The sequence below is a fragment of the Pleurodeles waltl genome, chromosome 12, assembly GCF_031143425.1.
Source record: "Pleurodeles waltl isolate 20211129_DDA chromosome 12, aPleWal1.hap1.20221129, whole genome shotgun sequence".
Taxonomy (NCBI): Eukaryota; Metazoa; Chordata; class Amphibia; order Caudata; family Salamandridae; genus Pleurodeles; species Pleurodeles waltl.
In genome coordinates, this window is record NC_090451.1 from 281,411,563 (window position 1) to 281,430,862 (window position 19,300).

General features: G+C 41.9%; 1 protein-coding gene across 3 annotated transcripts in view; it reads right to left on the bottom strand.

Annotated features, from left to right (window-relative positions):
• The window catches only part of DNAAF1 (dynein axonemal assembly factor 1), a 319,527-nt gene that overhangs the window by 286,494 nt on the left and 13,733 nt on the right, over window positions 1-19,300 (bottom strand). For all 3 annotated transcript variants that reach the window (XM_069216210.1, XM_069216209.1, XM_069216211.1), the window contains exons 2-3: window positions 9,893-10,042; window positions 426-575 (exon numbers count right to left, since the gene is read on the bottom strand). In XM_069216210.1, coding sequence (XP_069072311.1) covers window positions 426-575; window positions 9,893-10,034 — 292 coding nt within the window. In that variant the 5' untranslated portion in view covers window positions 10,035-10,042. The remainder of the gene's footprint in view (window positions 1-425; window positions 576-9,892; window positions 10,043-19,300) is intronic.

Sequence of the window (19,300 nt, forward strand, 5' to 3'; positions counted from 1 at the left end):
AACAGCTGAGATGTGGAGGTTTTAAAAAAGACTAGCACTGTTGAATTGTAAACAGACACATATGGAATTTTGAGCAAATATCAGGAGTTGGACCTGAGAGGATGGGAACATTGGCTGTGAAAAAGTAGCTATTTAGCTATTCCTATGTGCATGAAACATAATATTTTGTAATTCATAGTGTCTTGAAAACGACTTGCAGCTAATTAACTCTCTGGTGTCCTCGTCAAAAGGAACCTCACAAATGTTTTTCAGGAAAAGCCTGATGTAACTTATTATTTTTAGACGACAACGATAACGCCTGAATTTACATGATATATTGGCCTGTTCCATCTGAAAGAAATTTCATATATTAAAGAAACGTTAGTAATGAAACATGTCAAGGTCGTACATAAAACGAAATGTTCTAATCTATATATTTCCTTTACCTATTTTATCAGAAGCCCGTTCTTTCTCTGCTTGGGAGCCTCTATTTTCAACCATCTTGATCACAGTTTCACTTTCACTGTTCAGTAATACATCATCCATGGGTTGCTCTGACATTCTTGGTTCTGCGTGTTCTAGATTCATTTTTGGTTCTGTAAAGTGCAAATGGTACATCCCCATTAATGTGAAAACTCATTAAAAGGCGTGCCCTTAATTACATCCAGAATACAAGTTGAAACTACCATATCTTTGTGAAAGTCTTAATAATTATTTGCTTCGGGACACTTCTTCCAAACTCAAGAAGAAGCCTGGCAGTGGCTTGAGGAGGGACTGCGGCTGACCAACAGTGACACAAGGAGAAAGCGGTCTCCCCATCAGTCCTTCGGGGAAATGCCCAGCCTGCAACACGGCGGTCACCCCAAAATAAAGACCATAACTCTTCCAGACGGTGTAGGCCTTACTGCCATCAGAAATCCCAGTCCACCACGCAACCGTTTATGCAATCCTCAGACTCAGAAGAGGGCTCTATGACAGCCACGAAGATAAGTAAAGCGCCTTGCCCACATGATCTACTGACTAATGACACATCCAGAACCGATGAGACAGAGATCCCAGACTCACTGCACCTTCTGGCACCAGCTATAGCTCGAATGGAAGCTGAAAACCCGGAAATGTTACTGTCCGTCGACAATGAATTTGCTTGAGGGGGATTGGCTCCGTCTGCCGTGGAACAATTGACTTTGGGGCACTAAACTAGAATAAAGGCCCAACCATCCACCCCCTTAGTGGCATCTACTCGATTCATAGACACTGCACTTACACTAACTGCATCAAGCATTGACCTGCTATCCTTTGGAGTTTTGAGTTCTAGAAGCTGGTATAATCTTTAAATTGTGGTAACTAAGAATGGGTAGGGTGAGATTACAGACCTCTCAAGCCTCTCTGTGGAACAGTTCTTTGGTTAGGGATGGTGGAATCTGCAGAAGACAGTGGGAGGTGGGGTGAGGGGTGTTGGGAACTACAATGTTTGGCGGTTGCACAGAGTTTAAGGGGGTGGAGACAGTGATTGCACAATAAACATTGCAATGTAATGGTAGGTCATGACGGTATCCACAAGTCAGAGAAATGTCATTCAAGAAATGCAGATTCCAGATACACATAGCTAATGGGTGAGAACAGTAAATACACAGTGTTGTCCTAGAATGTCACTACCCTGGGCAATAAAATTAAGCGGGGCTCGGTGTGACGTATATTAAAAGACATAAACCGGATGAAGTCTTCCTCCAGGAAACCCATCTCAAATGCCCATAGTCTAGCTTTATTGGTCGAGGTGTATACTCTGTGATAGCACATGCAGGATTCACCACCAGGGCCAGAGGAATAGCGATCTTACTTAAACACCACTCTCCCCTTTCCAGACAACTAGAACTTGAAGAGACCATGCCGGTACATTCATGGCCGTCCAAGGATGATAGGGTAGGCAAGAGATTACATTAGTGAACGTTTACGCCCCATCTCGGCTTCAAGAACAGACATACACTAAGGTAACAGAGATCCTGCTGGAATCTAACTCACCTATTTACTTAAGGGGGGGGTGACGTCAATGATGTCATTAATCCCGAAAAGAACCAATCACAACATACAGCATCTTCCACATGGGCAACTCCTCTAGCCGATATGGTGGCCTCCCTAGGTCTGACTGATATATGGCGTTGACGCAACCCTGGGGGCAAACAGTTCTCGTACTTCTCTGGGGCCCAGAGGGTCTTCTCAAGACTGGATTATATCCAGCAGATGAAGTAGCAGTGAAGAGGAGGCAAAATACTTAGCGAGAGGGCTGTTGGATCACTCCCTTCTATGGCTTGCGATCGGGACCAAGAAAGACGTGACCCCACAAAGACAGGGATGCTGGAGGCTGAAGCCTGGGAGTTAAAGGGCGAGGAGATAGCTCAGGCAGTGAATGCTGAAACCGAATTGTACTTTAAGGAAAATAAAGTCTCAGTGACTTCATCACTCATGATCTGGGAGGCATATAAGACAATTCTCCAGGACAGGGCCCAAAATATCATAGCACACAAAAGAAAGCGAGAGAGGCTAGACATGGAAGCAATGGAACAACAATTGCTAGACCTGGAAAGAGACCCCGGGGCTACAGTAGACCCACACATCCCACGCGATATCATGCTGCTGAGAAGGGAGTGTGTACACTAGCACACCAAGAGGCCAAATTCCAAGACTTGGCGATGTGACATCACTTATATGAGGCTGGGGACAGAACAGGCAGCCTTCTAGCATGGCTGGGGAAACACAGAATGGGAGCGTGCTGGGTGCATATCATTGAGGGGAGCAATGGGACTAGTCACAGTACTGATCTTGAGATCACTAAATAATTTGAGAAGTATTACAAGGAACTTTATCACATGCACACGTCCACAGACACTCCTTTAATTGAGAATTACTTGGAAGGGCTATCCCTGCCACGCTTGTCAGCAGAAGTATGACAAAGTCTTGACAAAGAAACAGACCTGTCGGAAGTCAAAGCAATCACTGCTGCAATGCAGTTGGGTAAGACACCTGGGCTGAATATTATTTCTGTAGTGCTCCTTAAGAAAAACACTGATATTCTCAGCCCCCACCTTCTTTGAATGTTTCAGTAGGCCAGAAAGAATGGCACACTCCCATGGGACTTGCAGAGGGCTACAATGGTGGTTATTTCTAAGGCCAGAAGTCCCCCCAAGGAATGTAATTCCTACCATTCTAGCTCACTTCTGAATATTGAGATGAAGATCTTTGCAAAGATACTCGCCACACGCTTAGTGGAAGTCATACCGGCCCTAATTCACCCAGACCAGATGGACTTTATGCCTATGGGATCCACAAGGTTTAGTCTTCGTGGGCTTCATGCCTGGATTGATGCCGTAAAGGAGTGGGAGGAACCCCATCTACTGTTAACCCGAGACGCCCAAAAAGCATTTGATATGGTCTGCTGGCCGTTCATGATGAAAGCACTAGACAGATTTGAACCCGTGTTTAGGGAGAGGATTGCACTTTTGTATACGGACCCGATAGCTGCAGTCCGTGCGAACATGCGACAGTCAATGGGATTTCCCATTGCGAGACGTACACGGCAAGGGTGCCCCCTTTCGCCATTGCTGTTCGCCCTCATAATTGAACCTCCAGCCTGTGTTATCCATTCACATCCAGATATTTTGAGCTTCCACATACAGGAGGGAGTTGGGGAAGAAAAAAGATATCACTATACGTGGACAAAATCCTCCTTTATGTCACCCAACCGAGAACGACGCTGCCCCAGACTTTAGCCACGTTCGAGGAATAAGGGACCTACTCAGACTATAGAATTAATTGGGCTAAGTTGAGTCTTTATCAAGTAGGAGGCTTCCACGAACAGCTAGATCCTCCAGACAACCTATGAATAGTCAAGGGTTTCACTTACCTGGGGATCTATGTGACACTCGACCATGAGAAGTGCCAAGAATGAAACCTCCTGAAGGTCTTAGCTGAGTTGCACAATGACATAGAATGATGGGGGAAACTCCCCTTAACATTATTTTGTAGAGTAGCAATGTACAAGATGATTGCGCTCCTGAAATTATACTCCCTCCAGAACACCTATGTGCACGTATCAGAGGATGTTTTTAATAAGATAGATGGGGAAGTCTGTACATTTCTCTGGTGTGGGAAGCATCCCAGATTATCCTTGCAGAGGCTTCAGCATAATCCTTATAATGTGAAGATTGCACTGCCTGATGTTAGAGTGTGCTACTGGGCAGTGCACCCTATTGTGGTCAACAACAGGGAACATGCACCCGGGGACCATCGTACATACCTCTAAGAGAGGAGTCAATCCACACACAAATCACACTTATATTTCCTTATGGCGGGAAGAGGGCACAGTCACTTCTACTGCCCAAACAACTGCTGGTAGAGGCATGGAATAAATCAGTGAGAAAGATAGGTTGGCATGTGAAGCTCACACTATAACCCTGTTGTGGGAGGGTACATACTTGAGAGAATTGGGAAAACTACGTAGATTTAAGGCGTGGGACATGATAGGCATCTCTAATCTGGGGACCTAATAAGAGAAAGGACGCTTAAGACCATCACCACCCTACAGGAGGAATATCTCCTTTCACATACACAACAATAACAATACACACGGCTAGTATATGCCTGGCTGGCAGAGAACCTAGACATAACAGACCTCCCGGACTATGCCTCCGTGGAAGGTAGACTTCTTGGTGGTCAAACTGAAGAGAAAGCATAGAAATGGGAGGACCTCAGCACCTACCTGTGTACAATGTGGAATAGACAGGGGCACTTTCATACATACTATGTGGACATGCCCTCATATTCAAACATAGTGGTCCAGCATTCTGGGACAATTCAGGGAGGTGCTCGAAGTGCAGGTCCCGGCTGATCCCCGTTATGTGTTGCTGGGCATCCCAATGACAAAGACTTGCCATGCCCTAAGCTCCCTTTCAGTAACCTGGGCCTGGTGGTGGCCAAGAGAAACGTGGCAAAACACCAGGGCCCCTGAGACCCCTACATTGATGGAATGGTGGTCAGGGATGGACCTCTACATGATGGCAGAGATGGTAACTTATCAAGCCTGTGGTTGCCCAAGGAAATTTATCAAGGTATGGGGTCGCTGGTGGGCACATCATGGTCTGTAAGATACACAAGACTAAGACAATAGATACACTTTGTACAAATACTGGTACGTTGAACGGATGGACGATGGACGTGGCCGCCCTGGGAAGGCAGCTCCCAGTTTAAATGACAGACCCCCAAGCCATATCTGTAAGACCTTCCTCTGTACTGATTTGATAAGTGATTGCTCTTACTGTCCAACGGTGCATGTTGTTATGTTTGAATAAAATGTACACATAAAAAATATTAAAAAATTATTATATACTTCAGCTGTAAACATATATTCACTTTCTCTCTATCAGAAACCACATTTAACTAAGGCAGTTTGTTATGATGTGGTAACATTTCCTTCCCTTGAGCTGGAATGTTCGCAAACAAGTTCAAAGATAGCTTTCTGGTGTACTCTTGACATGTCAATATCATGTCATACTATATTAGAATATTTGTAAAACTTGCAAACACCTATAAGGGTATCCCAGTGCTGGGATCAGGAGGCAAAACTGGGAGCGGCATAAATAAAATCAAGGCAAAACATAGAAAGATTAGTTGGGTTGGTAGGAAAATAGCCACACTTTAAACTGATGGTCAGTAGAATGAAAGCTTTCTGTCAGAACCTCATATTGCTTAGTAGCCAGATACAAAAATGAGTGACGCCTGGCCCAGTTTTTTCAGCTGATTTTAAGAGAGAAGCAGTCACTTCAAGGATGCAGATCACATTGATTTGTTTAGGCTTATAGTGCAAAAAGTGAGACTGCAGCTAAGAATAGCTTAGAGAGTCCAGAATGCAAGAGATGTATACAATGGCAACATATGAGAAGGTGATTTATTGCATAAATGATCAGGTGGATTTTTTATGTACTATAGGATGGTCTGCTTGCTCCAAATGTACAGTAAATATATTTATTTCGTTTACTGCATCATTAGTCTCACTGTCCCCCAGAGATTTATTAAGATTATGCATAAGCAACTTCTTTACACAAAATAGACCGCCCCACGTTAGCTAACAGAAATGGTCTTATGAAAAAATGCATCACTTCCCAGGAAAAAGACAACTGGAAGGACTTTGTTGCATGGGAAGGGGAATATTGCTAGGATACAAAGATGATTGTGTACTACTTCAGTAAGTGGTTAAAGAAGTACCATGGCAAAAACAGGGACAGTGTGCCCTTTCCATAATATGCCCCCTGAAAAAGGAGCTACCTGTCCCAGCAGGTGTATGTATAAAAATCAATTAGAAGAGATTTTATTTATCTGGTAAACAAAGAACTGTAATTGGCCCATGTGAAAGCCAAGGATCCTCTCCACATGGGCTGGAATGGGAGAGGGGCATAAGTCAGAGGGTCATCAACTTTTGGAGCATGAGGAGAGATGCTTACTCACTATCAAAACTGTATTGTCAGTATTAGGTTTCATTGAACTCATCTAATCCACAGCTGCTTTAAGACAGTAATGGAAGTTTATCTGGGCTTAAGAGGGTTTTCCATCTAAATGAATTAGAATTTGGGTGTGGTAAGCCTACAACATTGAAGAGTACCCAAAGTACTTGATAAAATAGGACAATGGTAAAACATATATGTTAAACAAAATGGCAATGAGGGATGAGCCTCGGGGAACACCAATTTACATTTAGAATGGAAAGAAGGAAGGACAGTGGATGGGCTTCAGACAGAAGAGGTATATTAGATGAAATGTAATGGCGAGCAGAACATAAGGTGCCTGTTGTGAAAAGACAATAGAGGGGAACATTATGAACAACTCCAACAAAAGTTGCACAGAGGTCCAGGACAATTAGGGTGCTACGAGTTCACATCAGATGCTGTACTCTGAAGATACCAAAAGGGTGCAGTCGGGAAAGTGATACACCTCCCTAAATGAATAGAACTGCAAACTTGTTTCCATCCATTTTCTTCTCAAGCTAGTTGCAACTGTGTTTTCTTTAGAAGTGTTAGAAATCTGCCTAAGAATTGGACATATTGGATCAGCCAATGCATGAAGCGCGTTGGCTTGGCAATTACTTAATGGGAACCAGGTTTAATGTTTAGAGCCAAGATACCCTTGCAGGTGATAGTGCACTTTCAAGTACATATAACAATCCATAAAAAATGAGAGTTAGTGAGTGTAATAGTCAAGGGGAGGGAACTCATAAAGCAGAGCGGACAAGGAGTCAAGTGGAGAGAGAAGATAAAGATTGGCTGGATTAATGAGCATGGTACTGAGAGGAAAATTACAACAGAGAATAGATGTTTGTTCATGAAAGAAAGCTGAAATGGAGGCACAAGAGGGCTGTGAGGAAGGAGTGAACATATTGCAACAAGCAGGATTCACAGGTGATTCGGGAATGTTAAAAGCTTCCTTAGATGAACTACCTGCTTCTAAAATGCTTTTTGGTTAGTACGGAGCATCTGTTGAACGGACCAAATTGTTGTGGGTGCAATGGGCTTTCTGATTAACTTTATGTTTATCCAAATCATAGTCCAGTCACAATTCCATTGTACAGATTTTTAGTGTTTTTAGTGAACATTCTGTTTAGAAGTGAACCAAGGTGCCAATGGTTTAAAACTGTAACTTTGAGTGTTATAATACAGGAAACTAGGGGTTTTATTCTTCTGCAGTAAATTAATTAACTGTAAATGTTAAAGATGTAAAAGTAGACCACATTCCTGTAATTGAGACAATAGCCTATGATATCACAGACTATAGGAACTCCACAACCTTCATTCAGGAAAATCTGGATGCATCTCAATACCTTTAGATGCTAATGGTGACACAGTGCAACTTTGGCTCGGCAAATATCTGCATTACGATTATGTAGTGATCTGTTATGTCTGAAATGTATGTGCTTTAGTAATATGACATCTTTAACATCAGAGCATTAAAGTCATACATATACATAATTGCTCCAATCCCATTCCATGTTATTTTATCAGGGGCTTATTTTTAATTCTTAGAGACCACAACTACCCCCATCTCAATTCATTTTTTTCCATCACTCATGAGTAACTCACCCTCCATGGATTTCATTGAAATTCTGTATTTTGCTTGTTCTATGTGATTTTTGTGTTGCTCCCGTAAAGCTCAAAATGGTAGCTCTCCATAAACGTGGTGGCCCCTTAAAAGGCATGTCCTTACACACATCTATCTCCAACTCTCTAAATAATAAATTATACTTTTGTGGGAGTCTTGATAATTAGCCTAGATTTCCCTACCTTGGGTTTTTCAAATGTTAGAAAGTATGTAGAAAGAAGGTCTCTTGGCAAGCCCTTCAATGTTTAACCATTGAGTTGGCATGCAGTGTTGGTGTGCAATAGTTTTTGCTGCAGAATGTATCTAAGGACCAAATGTAAAACAACTTGTGTCTCCAAATCCGTGGACACAAAATATAAATCTCTCAAAAGGTACTCTAAAAAGGCAGGCCTATTTTGATAAGGCGCAACTCTGCTAAAAAATGACAAGAGCAATGAAACATGCAAGTATTCTAACAATGAATCTAATTTCATGTGCAATCATTACATTTCAGTATTGGAGACATGTTTTTTACTTTTAGCACATCACTCAATTAGCTTTCCAGATGCTTTTTCTTTTTTTTTGTGTATGTACTTTAATAATTTTCATTTCATTTTCTGAATATGCCTTTATTTGCATTTTGTTTTATTATTTTGATCACTGGCCTTTATAGAAGTGCAACCTGGACTTTGTAACTTGAGCATTTGTTCTAATTGTATATGCTTTGTGATGAAACTTCTATGTTCATTTCTCAGACAGCACTGGTTGGATTCAGGAAATCGTGTTGGAGAAAAGTGTTAAAAATTTAACAAACAAAAGGATTGTGTAGCAAAATTAATTGGCTCAATTCACAGGTGCACAGAAAAATTACTACCTGTGAGCCCTAATGACAGAACCAACTCCTAGTCATAGGATTAAGGCTAGGTGCGTTCAGATTTTTTCACAGGGTAAAATATGTGAATGCCCTTTTTGTACATGTCCACTCTAGCAAATCACTTATTCCTGCCCATAATTCGAGTATATTAGCATGAAAGTCCACTGTTGGAAACTGTCTGCAAGTACCTGCAAAAAGTATGTGAATTAGAAGTTTGCAGGTGTTAACCTACTTCTGCAGACAGGCTTTTACTAGAAATCCTTTACAGTGGTAGCAGTGGCTCAAGTGCTATCACACATCTGCATGTAGCCCTCATCGCCTTTTTGTGAATGCTTTATTAGTCAACCACAGCATGAGTGCTATAGCCAATCGAGCACCCGGTTACCTCGAGTTTCTAATCAAGTACCGGCAAGCCACTTGCACAAGCTTGAATTAGAATGAACTGTCAGCACACTACAGTATTTTACTTGGAGCTGCTGGGATGCCCTTCATAGAATACATTTACTTCTATGAAATTTACTTTTGACAGTTTACAAAAGTAAATATTTTTGTGTGCTGCCAGTTCATTATAATTTTACTTTAGTGGAACAGGCGCAAACCACATCACACTTAAAAGAAAATCTAAACCTTATTCTATACTGTTAACATTTCTAAATTTGTGGATATGATTTAAATATTCTGCAGTAAGTCAGTTTACGTTTTGGTATCCAAATACAGGCCACATTCAAGTAACTAAGGCAAGAGACAGAAGTCAATGTTCGATCAATTAAACCGTTCACCATTTCTAGGTGAAGGATTCCGACTTAATGCGCTGTCATTTTAGCCATTTGAAATACATTTGATATTTTAAAATACAAATAACAAATAAAAACAAGGTTATAGGTATACAAAAAGTTCTTATATTCTGTATATGGTTTGTACCCATTTCATCAGGAGCTTTTCCTTTTAATGTTAGGGAGCTTCCATTTCCTCCCATCTCCAACGGGATTTTTGCCTGACTATTCAGTGAGACATCCTCTTTTGGTTCCTCTGCTGTTCTGGGTTCCACTTGTTCAGGGTGCATTTTTGATTCTGTAAACCAAAAATGATACATATAAGTTAAAAAAAAGATGATGGAGGATTAATAATCAGTCCAAATACCATACTTTTGTCAGAAACTTAATGATTACTTGTTTCAGGTGTAAATGTTTATCTTCACTTTCTACCAACAAAACAATCCTCTAAAGCTTCTCTGCTGAGACAGGAGGGAACATTGTCCATATGTTCCCTTCAGAATGTGATCTAAAATGGCATTACCTTAATCACGCGAATATTGAAGTGCACACAATATTAGCAGGAAAGGGTACAATTTAGAGCACCTGATTCCTGTGAAATCTCTCAGTTTAGCATAGGTTCACATAAGCACCCTTGGAAATGTGACAGTAGTAGGTTCTGAGACATTGTCCTGAAAAGCATTAGTGATTTTTTATTAGGCTAACGCAATGGGTTTTCCACATGTGTAATTCTAAATGGTGTGCAATTATGCTTGTAGAATTACCTTGTCTGAGCGCAATTTCATGTAAATGTTGTAGGCCACTCAAAAGACTGTTTCAGCTGTCTGGTAGAGCTTTTGTGATAAAACAAAAATACACAATTCTCTTATCAATGCCCTTTTACTACTGTTTTTTTGGGGTGAGATCCTTCAGTGTTTGCTTGAATAAAGTGTCATTCGCGTTTGAATCAAGTCACACTTAGTTCAATCAGAATGTCCTCCTCACCAGAATCCACGCATTTTATTGTGGATTATGTGTGTGAATCCACCTATTGACACACCTATGGTGTGGTTCCATTAGAATGCATGGTCGACAATTAAAGGCCATTATTAATATTCTGTAAACAAATCTTGGGATGCAAGCCGAAGATGTTACTGGATGAGGGTGATGCTGTGCAAATCTGCTAAGGGGTGGCCTTTAGCTCTTGTGCAATAGCAACTAGGGTCTGGTCTCTCACAAGCACATGGCCCTAACAAAATCTAAGATGAAGTGAAATGAGCTTAGCAGAAAGAATCAAATCTCTTGATTTGTATCCAACTGTTTGCTGGCAGTATCACATATTGACTTTTTCGGAAGACGCAAGATAAGTTAACGGAGGCCAAAGCGGAGTTAGAATGGGACACAAAACCAGCCCTACCAAAAAAGCCACATCCAGCCTCATAATGTACCTTTAGCATGACTGTAGAAAATGGGCTTGACTTTCTCCACAGGTGTTGCCTGTATTGTGGTATTTTTCCACCTCCAAAGTAAACTGTGAGAATAGTGCACATTAAATATTAATATTTACAATGAATTGGCTAAGCTCATTTGCAGAGCTGAGAAGGATAATGAGGATCAGCAAAGAAGTGAATATTAGTTGAGCCATAGATTCAAGGCGCAGGAGTAGCACCAGTGTTTTGTTTTAGCAGGGCCATGAACACAGTTCAAATAAATAAAAATGTTGTTTTAAAGTTATTAATGAACCTCACAACTGGTTTATTGGGACATGGATGCAAGGTATAGCTTGCAAACTCCTCAGTTTCTACAAATAAATCTGATATGGAATTAAGATGTAGAAAAAAAAATGTGGTCAGCCAGTCAAGGGTTTGTGTTATGGTCTGCAAAGGTAATAGTTCTTGTTAATTTATTTTGTATTGTATTGTTTTCCTTTGTACATTACCTAAATGTTACATTCCTTGGAGTGCACTCCTCTTGATGTTCTATATCCCTGTGGATTGTGGAACTTTGGGGGGGGAGAGATGCTTGAAGGAAGGATCCAGGCAGGTCACAGCATTTACTGCTCAATGCATTCGGCGTTTTCAACATGGAATAAAGTATCTTGCTTTATACTCATACGTGTGGACATCAACATTATAATTTGGCAACAAGCAAGCTGGTTGGAACACCAGGGAACCCATGGAGGAAAATTAAATGGATTAACTTTTGAGAAATAATCACTACCTTGGATTTGCTTGTGGATTTGTGTTTTTACTGGAATTGCTCAGTACAGCATTTTACAGCACATGAACCTGTTGCTGGTACCATGCTAGGGCATCTACTATTGAAATTGTGCTTAAATTAGGATGTCTGGTCTTACCGTTGTACTGCTGTATGTTCCTCTTGGCAGTTGTTTGCGGTTGACAACATTTTCAGAATCGGCATCTCTCAAGAGGTTTGAGGCTGACAGAATTCTATGTCAGGACCGGAGGCTTCGGATTATGCTATCTCACTCTTTACGGTCAACACACAGCAGCCAATAGAAAAACAGAACTACATTTCCCAATATTAAACAGCCTTGTTATGACCCCCAATCAGGGACCACCATCTGCTATAGATGTCCTTAACACCTTAGTCCTTCCTCTTTCTTTGCTGCTCAACACAGAGATAAGTTCTTTATATTTATAGTGATTTGCATTGTGCTCTTTTCAGCTTCCTCTGTGGCTCGGCACCTTTGCCTTCAGACGCCTTTGCTCCGGTTGAGGTCGCGCACGTTCGCAACACTCTGGGCAAATCTTTCTCAGTTTTCTCGGCTTTTTGCCGATTCAATAAAATTTGCCGGTGAGGAGTGCTGGGGAGGCTGCGCATATGGCAGCGCAGTCCTCTCTCTGTTTCCCTTCTCACGCATGCGCATTAACTTATCTTTAAGTTCAATGCGAACGCGTCGGGAACACAGAGCTCAGCAGGATTGGAGCTCGCGCGCCTCCCGTTTTACGCCCAGAGGGGCTGCAATAAACATTAGAGCTCTGCTCTAGGGGTTTTTTGGTGCCACTCCTCTTGTGAGTTGCCTAATATTATAAAAAAATAACTGGCTGAGAGAAATTCTTCCCATTTTTTCACTGCACCTGGGTGTTTTTCTCCCCTTCCTAAATATTTTGGGCTTTGGGACCTCTAAAAAGAATTCACATTACAAAGTAATTATGACAAAATACCAAGAAGATGAGCAGTTTGGGGTTTATGAAGCTGGTCAATTTGATCAACATATGGAAGAGCACCTGGTGGAAGCCCTGGACTTCCACATGCAGGATTCTGTAAACAAGGCTCTGGTGAAAGCCTTGCGCCCTTTTTTAATTATGTGATCAGGCGTTTTAGCGCAGGGTCAGGGAACCCCAACCCCACAGAGGTCAGTATAAATGAGCCTGGCCAGTCATTTTCGTATGACCCTTTGGATCAGTCCATGAATGCGATCTTAAATGATCATGAATATGAATCTTTGGGAAGCCACAAAGATGCTCAGTCCTCCCAGACTAATCAGAACTCCTCTGACGACTCCAATTCTTTTGATTCTGAGGATAAATAATCCCCTGATAAAACACAAGGTAAACGCAAACGCAAAACACGTCTTGTGGATGATCCTTTGAGCTCTCAGGCTAGTAAGAATCTTCTTTTTGATCCAGAAGCTCTGATACATCCCAGATCAGCCGAATGGACCCCTTGTCAAGAAGTGGCTACGTATGTCGAATCTCGACTCCGGAAGAGCTTTGAAAAAGACATTCGCAGTACATTGCATTCTGAATGCCCTCGTCCTGCCCTAGCCGGTAAGGTTGCAGATACCCCCGAACTAGATCCCCATATGGTTACTTTTAAAAAAAAGTATACCAAGAATCCTAAAAAAGGTATTGACAGAGCTTGGAGGGGATGTCAAGATAAATTGCTGGATGTTTCGGGTCCCCTCAAGAAGATCCCGGTTCAGGCCAAAGAACCACAGGAAGCCATTGACCCAGACGTTTTGCTGAAGTGGGCCCAAAGGGCCATTTGCCTTTTAGGCAATGCTAATTGTTCCATCTCCACGGAACGCAGGAAGTCTCTCCTGCTACGTATTGATCCCAAGCTAGCTGAATTAGTGCCTACTGGCACGGGCCCTGCGGCCAATGGACTTCTTTTTGGCGACCGATTTGTTAAAGATCTTGCCAAGTATGTGGTGATCTTTCCCAGACCTAACATCCATATTACCGAGGCAGAGGTAATTCCAACTTCCAAGACAACGCCAACTTCTACCCCTCAAGAGGCAGAGGCTATAGAGGACGCAATCAGAGAGGACCTCACAGAAGAGGACAATATAACCAAGTTTCCTCTCAAGCAGGTAAAGCTTCTTTCTTTCTAGGAAGTTTTGTTGGGGGGCAGAGTCAGTTTGTTTGTACACAATTGGGCCTTAATCACTCAGAATGCATGGGTTTTGCAGACTGTGACAGGTTATCACCTGGAGTTCTACTCAACTCCTGAACAAGAATTCCCTCCTCTTCCTCTCAGTTTTTCCCAACTAGAGAGCAGTTTCATAGATCAGGAGATAGAAGCTTTGCTTCTAAAAGGAGCCATTGTTCATTCTTCCCCCTCATCCCAGAGGGTTTATCAGTACTATCTTCCTGGTGCCAAAGAAAGGAGGGGGATCTCGGCTGGTGCTCAATCTTTGGCAATTCAATGCTTGGATCGTGTAATGTCATTTCAAAATGGAAGGCATTAATTTGCTCCGAGATCTCTTACTAGAGGGCCATTAGATGGTCCATTTAGAACTCAAGGATTCCTACCTGACCATTCCTAATTTTCGCGGCTCATCGTCTCTTCCTTCAATTTTTCTGGCAAAACATTTGTTACAAGTTCGCAGCTCTTCTCTTCGGGCTTTCTTCCGCACCCTGGTGCTTCACCAAACTCATGCGACCAGTCATGCAATTGCTCAGAGAGAAAGGAGTGCGTCTCATAGTGTATCTAGACGACATTCTCATCATGGCACAAGAGAGAAATCTTGTTCTTCTCCACCTATCTTGGACGATTCAATTACTTCAGGATTTGGGCTTTATTATAAATGCAGAAAAGTCCCAACTAGATCCTACTCAGACAATAGACTTTCTAGGTTTCAGAATAGATTCCATTTCATCTCAGTTGAAACTCCCTTTGACCAGGAGATTGGCAATCAAGAAGGAGTTGAGGAAAGCATTGTCTGGTCTTTCGATTTCCTTGAGGGTTCTTGCCCGTCTGGTGGGCCCCCTAGCTTCGTCCGTTCAGGCCATTTTTCCGGCCCTCTACATTATCGAGCTCTTCAGAGGTCAAAGATTATACACCTTCAAAAGGGACTTGCTTATTCAGAGCTGAGTTTTATCTCAGGAAGCCAGGACGGAACTCCAGTGGTGGTTAGCTCACATGGATGCTTGGAACGGCAGAGCAATTTTTGCCTGTTCCGGAGGTGGTCATAGAGTTGGATGCCAGCAGATGGGTCTGGAGAGCCAGATGTGGACATGGATAGAGACGAGGGGTCGGTGGTCCCCGTGAGAGCTCCAATTACATATCAATTGTCTAGAGCTCCTAGCAGGCTCGTTTGCGGTGAAGACTCTACCCCCTCTCAAGTCGAATTGTTGTATCCTTCTAAAAATGGACAACATATCGTCAGTGAGATACATCAACAAATTAGGGGGGACACGATCCAAGATGTTGGCAGAGATCGTGAAAGATTTTTGCCATTTTTGCCTAGCTCACCAAATCTCAATTAAAGCAGAGTACATTCCGCGCAGGGTGAATGTAGTAGCGGACTGGAATTCTCTGTATCTCAGAGATGCCCGCAACTGGAGATTGCACCCCAGGGTTTTTCAATTTCTGAATCGTCTTTGGGGTCCTTGCACAGTGGATCTGTTTGCATCTCGCCTGAATTCTCATCTCCCACGATTTTACAGTTGGAGACCAGATACAATGGCCCTAGGGTCAGACGCCTTCCTGCAATCCTGGACGGGGAATTGAGTTACGCGTTTCCTCCTTTTTCAGTGGTTCTCTCCCTGGTCCTTCAACAGAGGGTAGAGTTGATTCTGATAACCCCATGCTGGAAAGCCCAATCTTGGTTTCCAGTAGTATTGTCCCTGTGTTGTGCAGCTCTGGTGCAAATTCTGAATTCGATGGATCTCTTGTTGGATCCTCTGGGACAACTGACCTCTTGTTCTGGAGGGCAGGTTGTCGCTCGTGGCTTGGAGGCTTTCGGGCTCTACGAACAATTGTCTGAAGCTTCGGAAGACACTAGGTTCTTCCTCTCTCAATCCTTGGCGCCTAGCACACATAAGAGATATGCCTCCGCATGGAAGCGATGGTTGGATTGGTGCAGTCAGGGGAGTGTGGATCCCTTGGGGGCACCAGTGCAAATGATCGCAAATTTTTGGTCCCAGTTAGCGGCGGAAGGACTTGCTCACAGAATGATTAATAACTTCCGTTCTGCCATTTCAGCTAAGCATCCGCGAGTTGACGGTAAGCCTATTGAGGGAACACCCTTTGAAATGTAAGCTTCTATGTGGTATACGGTTGGTACGTCCTCCTCTTCCCAAATATTCTGCTTTATGGGATGTAAATATTATCTTGAAATTCCTGGTCTCTTGTCCGGCTAATGAAGGTCTGTCAAGAAAACAGTTGTCTACCAAATTAACTATGTTACTTTGCCTGATTTCATGTAGAAGGGTATCTGACGTTAAAGCCCTGGATATCGCAGGTAGAGTATTTACTCCTACAGGAGTTTCTTTTTGGATTTCTAAACAAACTAAATCACTTACTACTTGCATTTCGTATGCCAGTTTTAGGGATAATTCGAAACTTTGTGTTGTGAATTGTTTGAAAGTTTATGAAGATGTTACTCAAGAGTTAAGAAGAGATCATTCTGGACAATTGTTGCTTTCATTGCAGAAACCATTTGGACCTGTGTTTTCAGCCACCTTAGCTAGATGGGTCAGATGGCTGTTACAGGAGGCAGGAATTTATATTTCTGTGTTTGGCGCTCACTCTATTAAAGGAGCTATTGCTTCTAAAGCTTTCAATTCAGGTTCTAGACTTGAAGACATTATGACTGCGGCTGATTGGTCTTCAGATTCTACTTTCAAGTTATTTTATCATAAACCTATTGTGGATGTAGATCTGGAGTAATTGCTCAGCTTTAAACTAGCATAATCCGAAGCCTCCGGTCCTGACATAGAATCAAATATTTTCTAGCTTACGCGACAAGAATTTTCAATTCTATTAAGGACAGGATTATCCCACCCGGGTTTTTTAGTAACAATTTATTGTAAATTGTATTTATGTCATTTACATTGATATTATTATGATGTAACCCTTCCTTTGTTAAGATTGTTTGATTTATTAAGATATAGTGTTACGTAAAGTTTTTCTTTTTCAGACGAGAAAGCTACGTGAAAGAATTCCACAGAGGCTTGACTGAGTTCCTCATGGAGAACTGTTCTATTTAAGTTGCACTGTTGTGCTGTTCACCTCCCACATTCGGGATTCCCGTGGTTCGAGGATACGAATCCTATTGGCTGATGGTTCGTATTTGGTTGCTGGATATTAAGCAAAGAAAGAGGAAGGACTAAGGTGTTAAGGACATATATAGCAGATGATGGGCCCTGACTGGGGGGTCATAATGAGGCTGTTTAATATTGGGAAATGTAGTTCTGTTTTTCTATTGGCTGCTGTGTGTGGACAGTAAAGAGTGAGATAGCATAATCCTCGCCTCCGTGTCCTTAATAGAATTTAAAATTCTTGTTGCATAAGCTAGAAAAATGTTGATTATTTGCACATTGCAGACAATCAAGAACACCTCAAGCAGCATCGGAACACAGCACGGAATCTTCTGCGCACATCAGTCTATCAAGAGCTACACATTAAAGGAAGCGGCCGATCCTCACACAACGCGTGAATTATGCACTGCAGAGAAAGGTCACAGGACGAGGTCACATCACGTTAGGAGCATGCCGCCATTTTTTATTAAAAGTGGGTGCCACCATTTTTAATTAAAAGTGCTAGGTGTATGTTTTCCTCAGTATTCAATACAAGGAATCACAGACAAGGGAACCAGTACAGTTACTTACAGCCAAGATAGTCACAGCTGAGAACTTATGGTAAGTAATTTAAAACAGGAAGTTTTGGGGCAGTATTCTTACATCTTTAACACGCATTTCCTGGCGATCATTGACTTTTGGGAATTTACATACCAGGATCAGTGGACTAGTCCCTCTCTACCAGGAGTGAAAAAAAGGACACTCTATCCTGTGGTTGTTGGGAATTTATAACAGATTTACAGTGAACTAGTCCCATTCCTAAGGGTGAAGAAGGGACACTGTGAATTTTGTAGTTGTAGTAGAAGCTTCATTTACCCGTTAACAACAAGGCAACACATAACCATTCCCTTCAACCCCCACAAGCATTTTGGCCTGCAGGAGAAAACCCATGCATGAAATGGGTTTAATAGAAGGCTTATTTTCTTAATTTTCTAGGAATAGTTGATGAAGAGGGTGAAAAAAGGGATTTACTTACATTCAATGGGTCCAGAAGGATTAAAGATTTATGAGCAAATGACTAAACTGTCAGGTGGTGGGGATGTAAATCTTTTGCATGAAGATTTGAAAGATTTTGGTAACTACTTTGCACTGAAAGTTTGTATTGGAATTGTAAGATAAACGTTTTTTCAAGGGAAACAGGAAGAGAGTGAAACAATTGTTGCCAAAACTAGCTGGGGATTGCAAACTTGAAAAATTACAAGAACAACTTATAAGAGATCCGGTAGTCATGCACACTTGTGATCCATCAATTCAGGAGAGGTTGTGAATCAATGGAGAATCTGATCTTAAGGACATACTGGCGATAGTAAGGAAAGCAGAATTTTCCAGCCACAGTACTGAGGCCTTGAAAGCAGAGTTAAAAGACTCCCAAGGGCAGGTAGTAAGGGAGCTCAAGGTCAAAGGATTTAGTAAACAAAAGAAAGAATGTGTTAAAGGGAAGGAATCTACTAATAAGGAAGGCCTTTGTTGTTATTGTTGTGACAGTAGATCACACTTGGCATCAAGTAAATTTTGCCCTGCAGCCAAACAAACATGTTCAGCATGGGGGTAATTGGTCACTTTGCTAATGTGTGCAAGAAAAAGAAAGGTTTCAAAGTGAAATGTGTAGATGAAGGAAGTTCTAGTGATGAAGAGAGTAAGATTAAGAAAGTCATGAACAATGAAAGTAACAATGTCAAACAATGTTTAGGGTCCAATGAGTTATTCAATTTTAAATATTAATGATAGGCTAGGGAGCATCAAAAAGAAACCTCAATGTTTAATGACCATTGGAATGTAATGGTACAGATGTACACGGATTAAGGATCCCTGTATACTACTGTAAATGAGGAAGTATGGAATACTAAATTTGCTAAGAGATTGGGAGACAAGTTATTAAAACTTGATATACATCCTAAAGGTTGTTGAGGGGAAAGAATAGATAGGGTAGGTTATAGACATGTGGTATTCAGGTTTAAGAACAGAATATTGTGGGGAACTATACAGTGTAAAAAGGGTCCCACCGTTTTAGGATGGTGGGATCA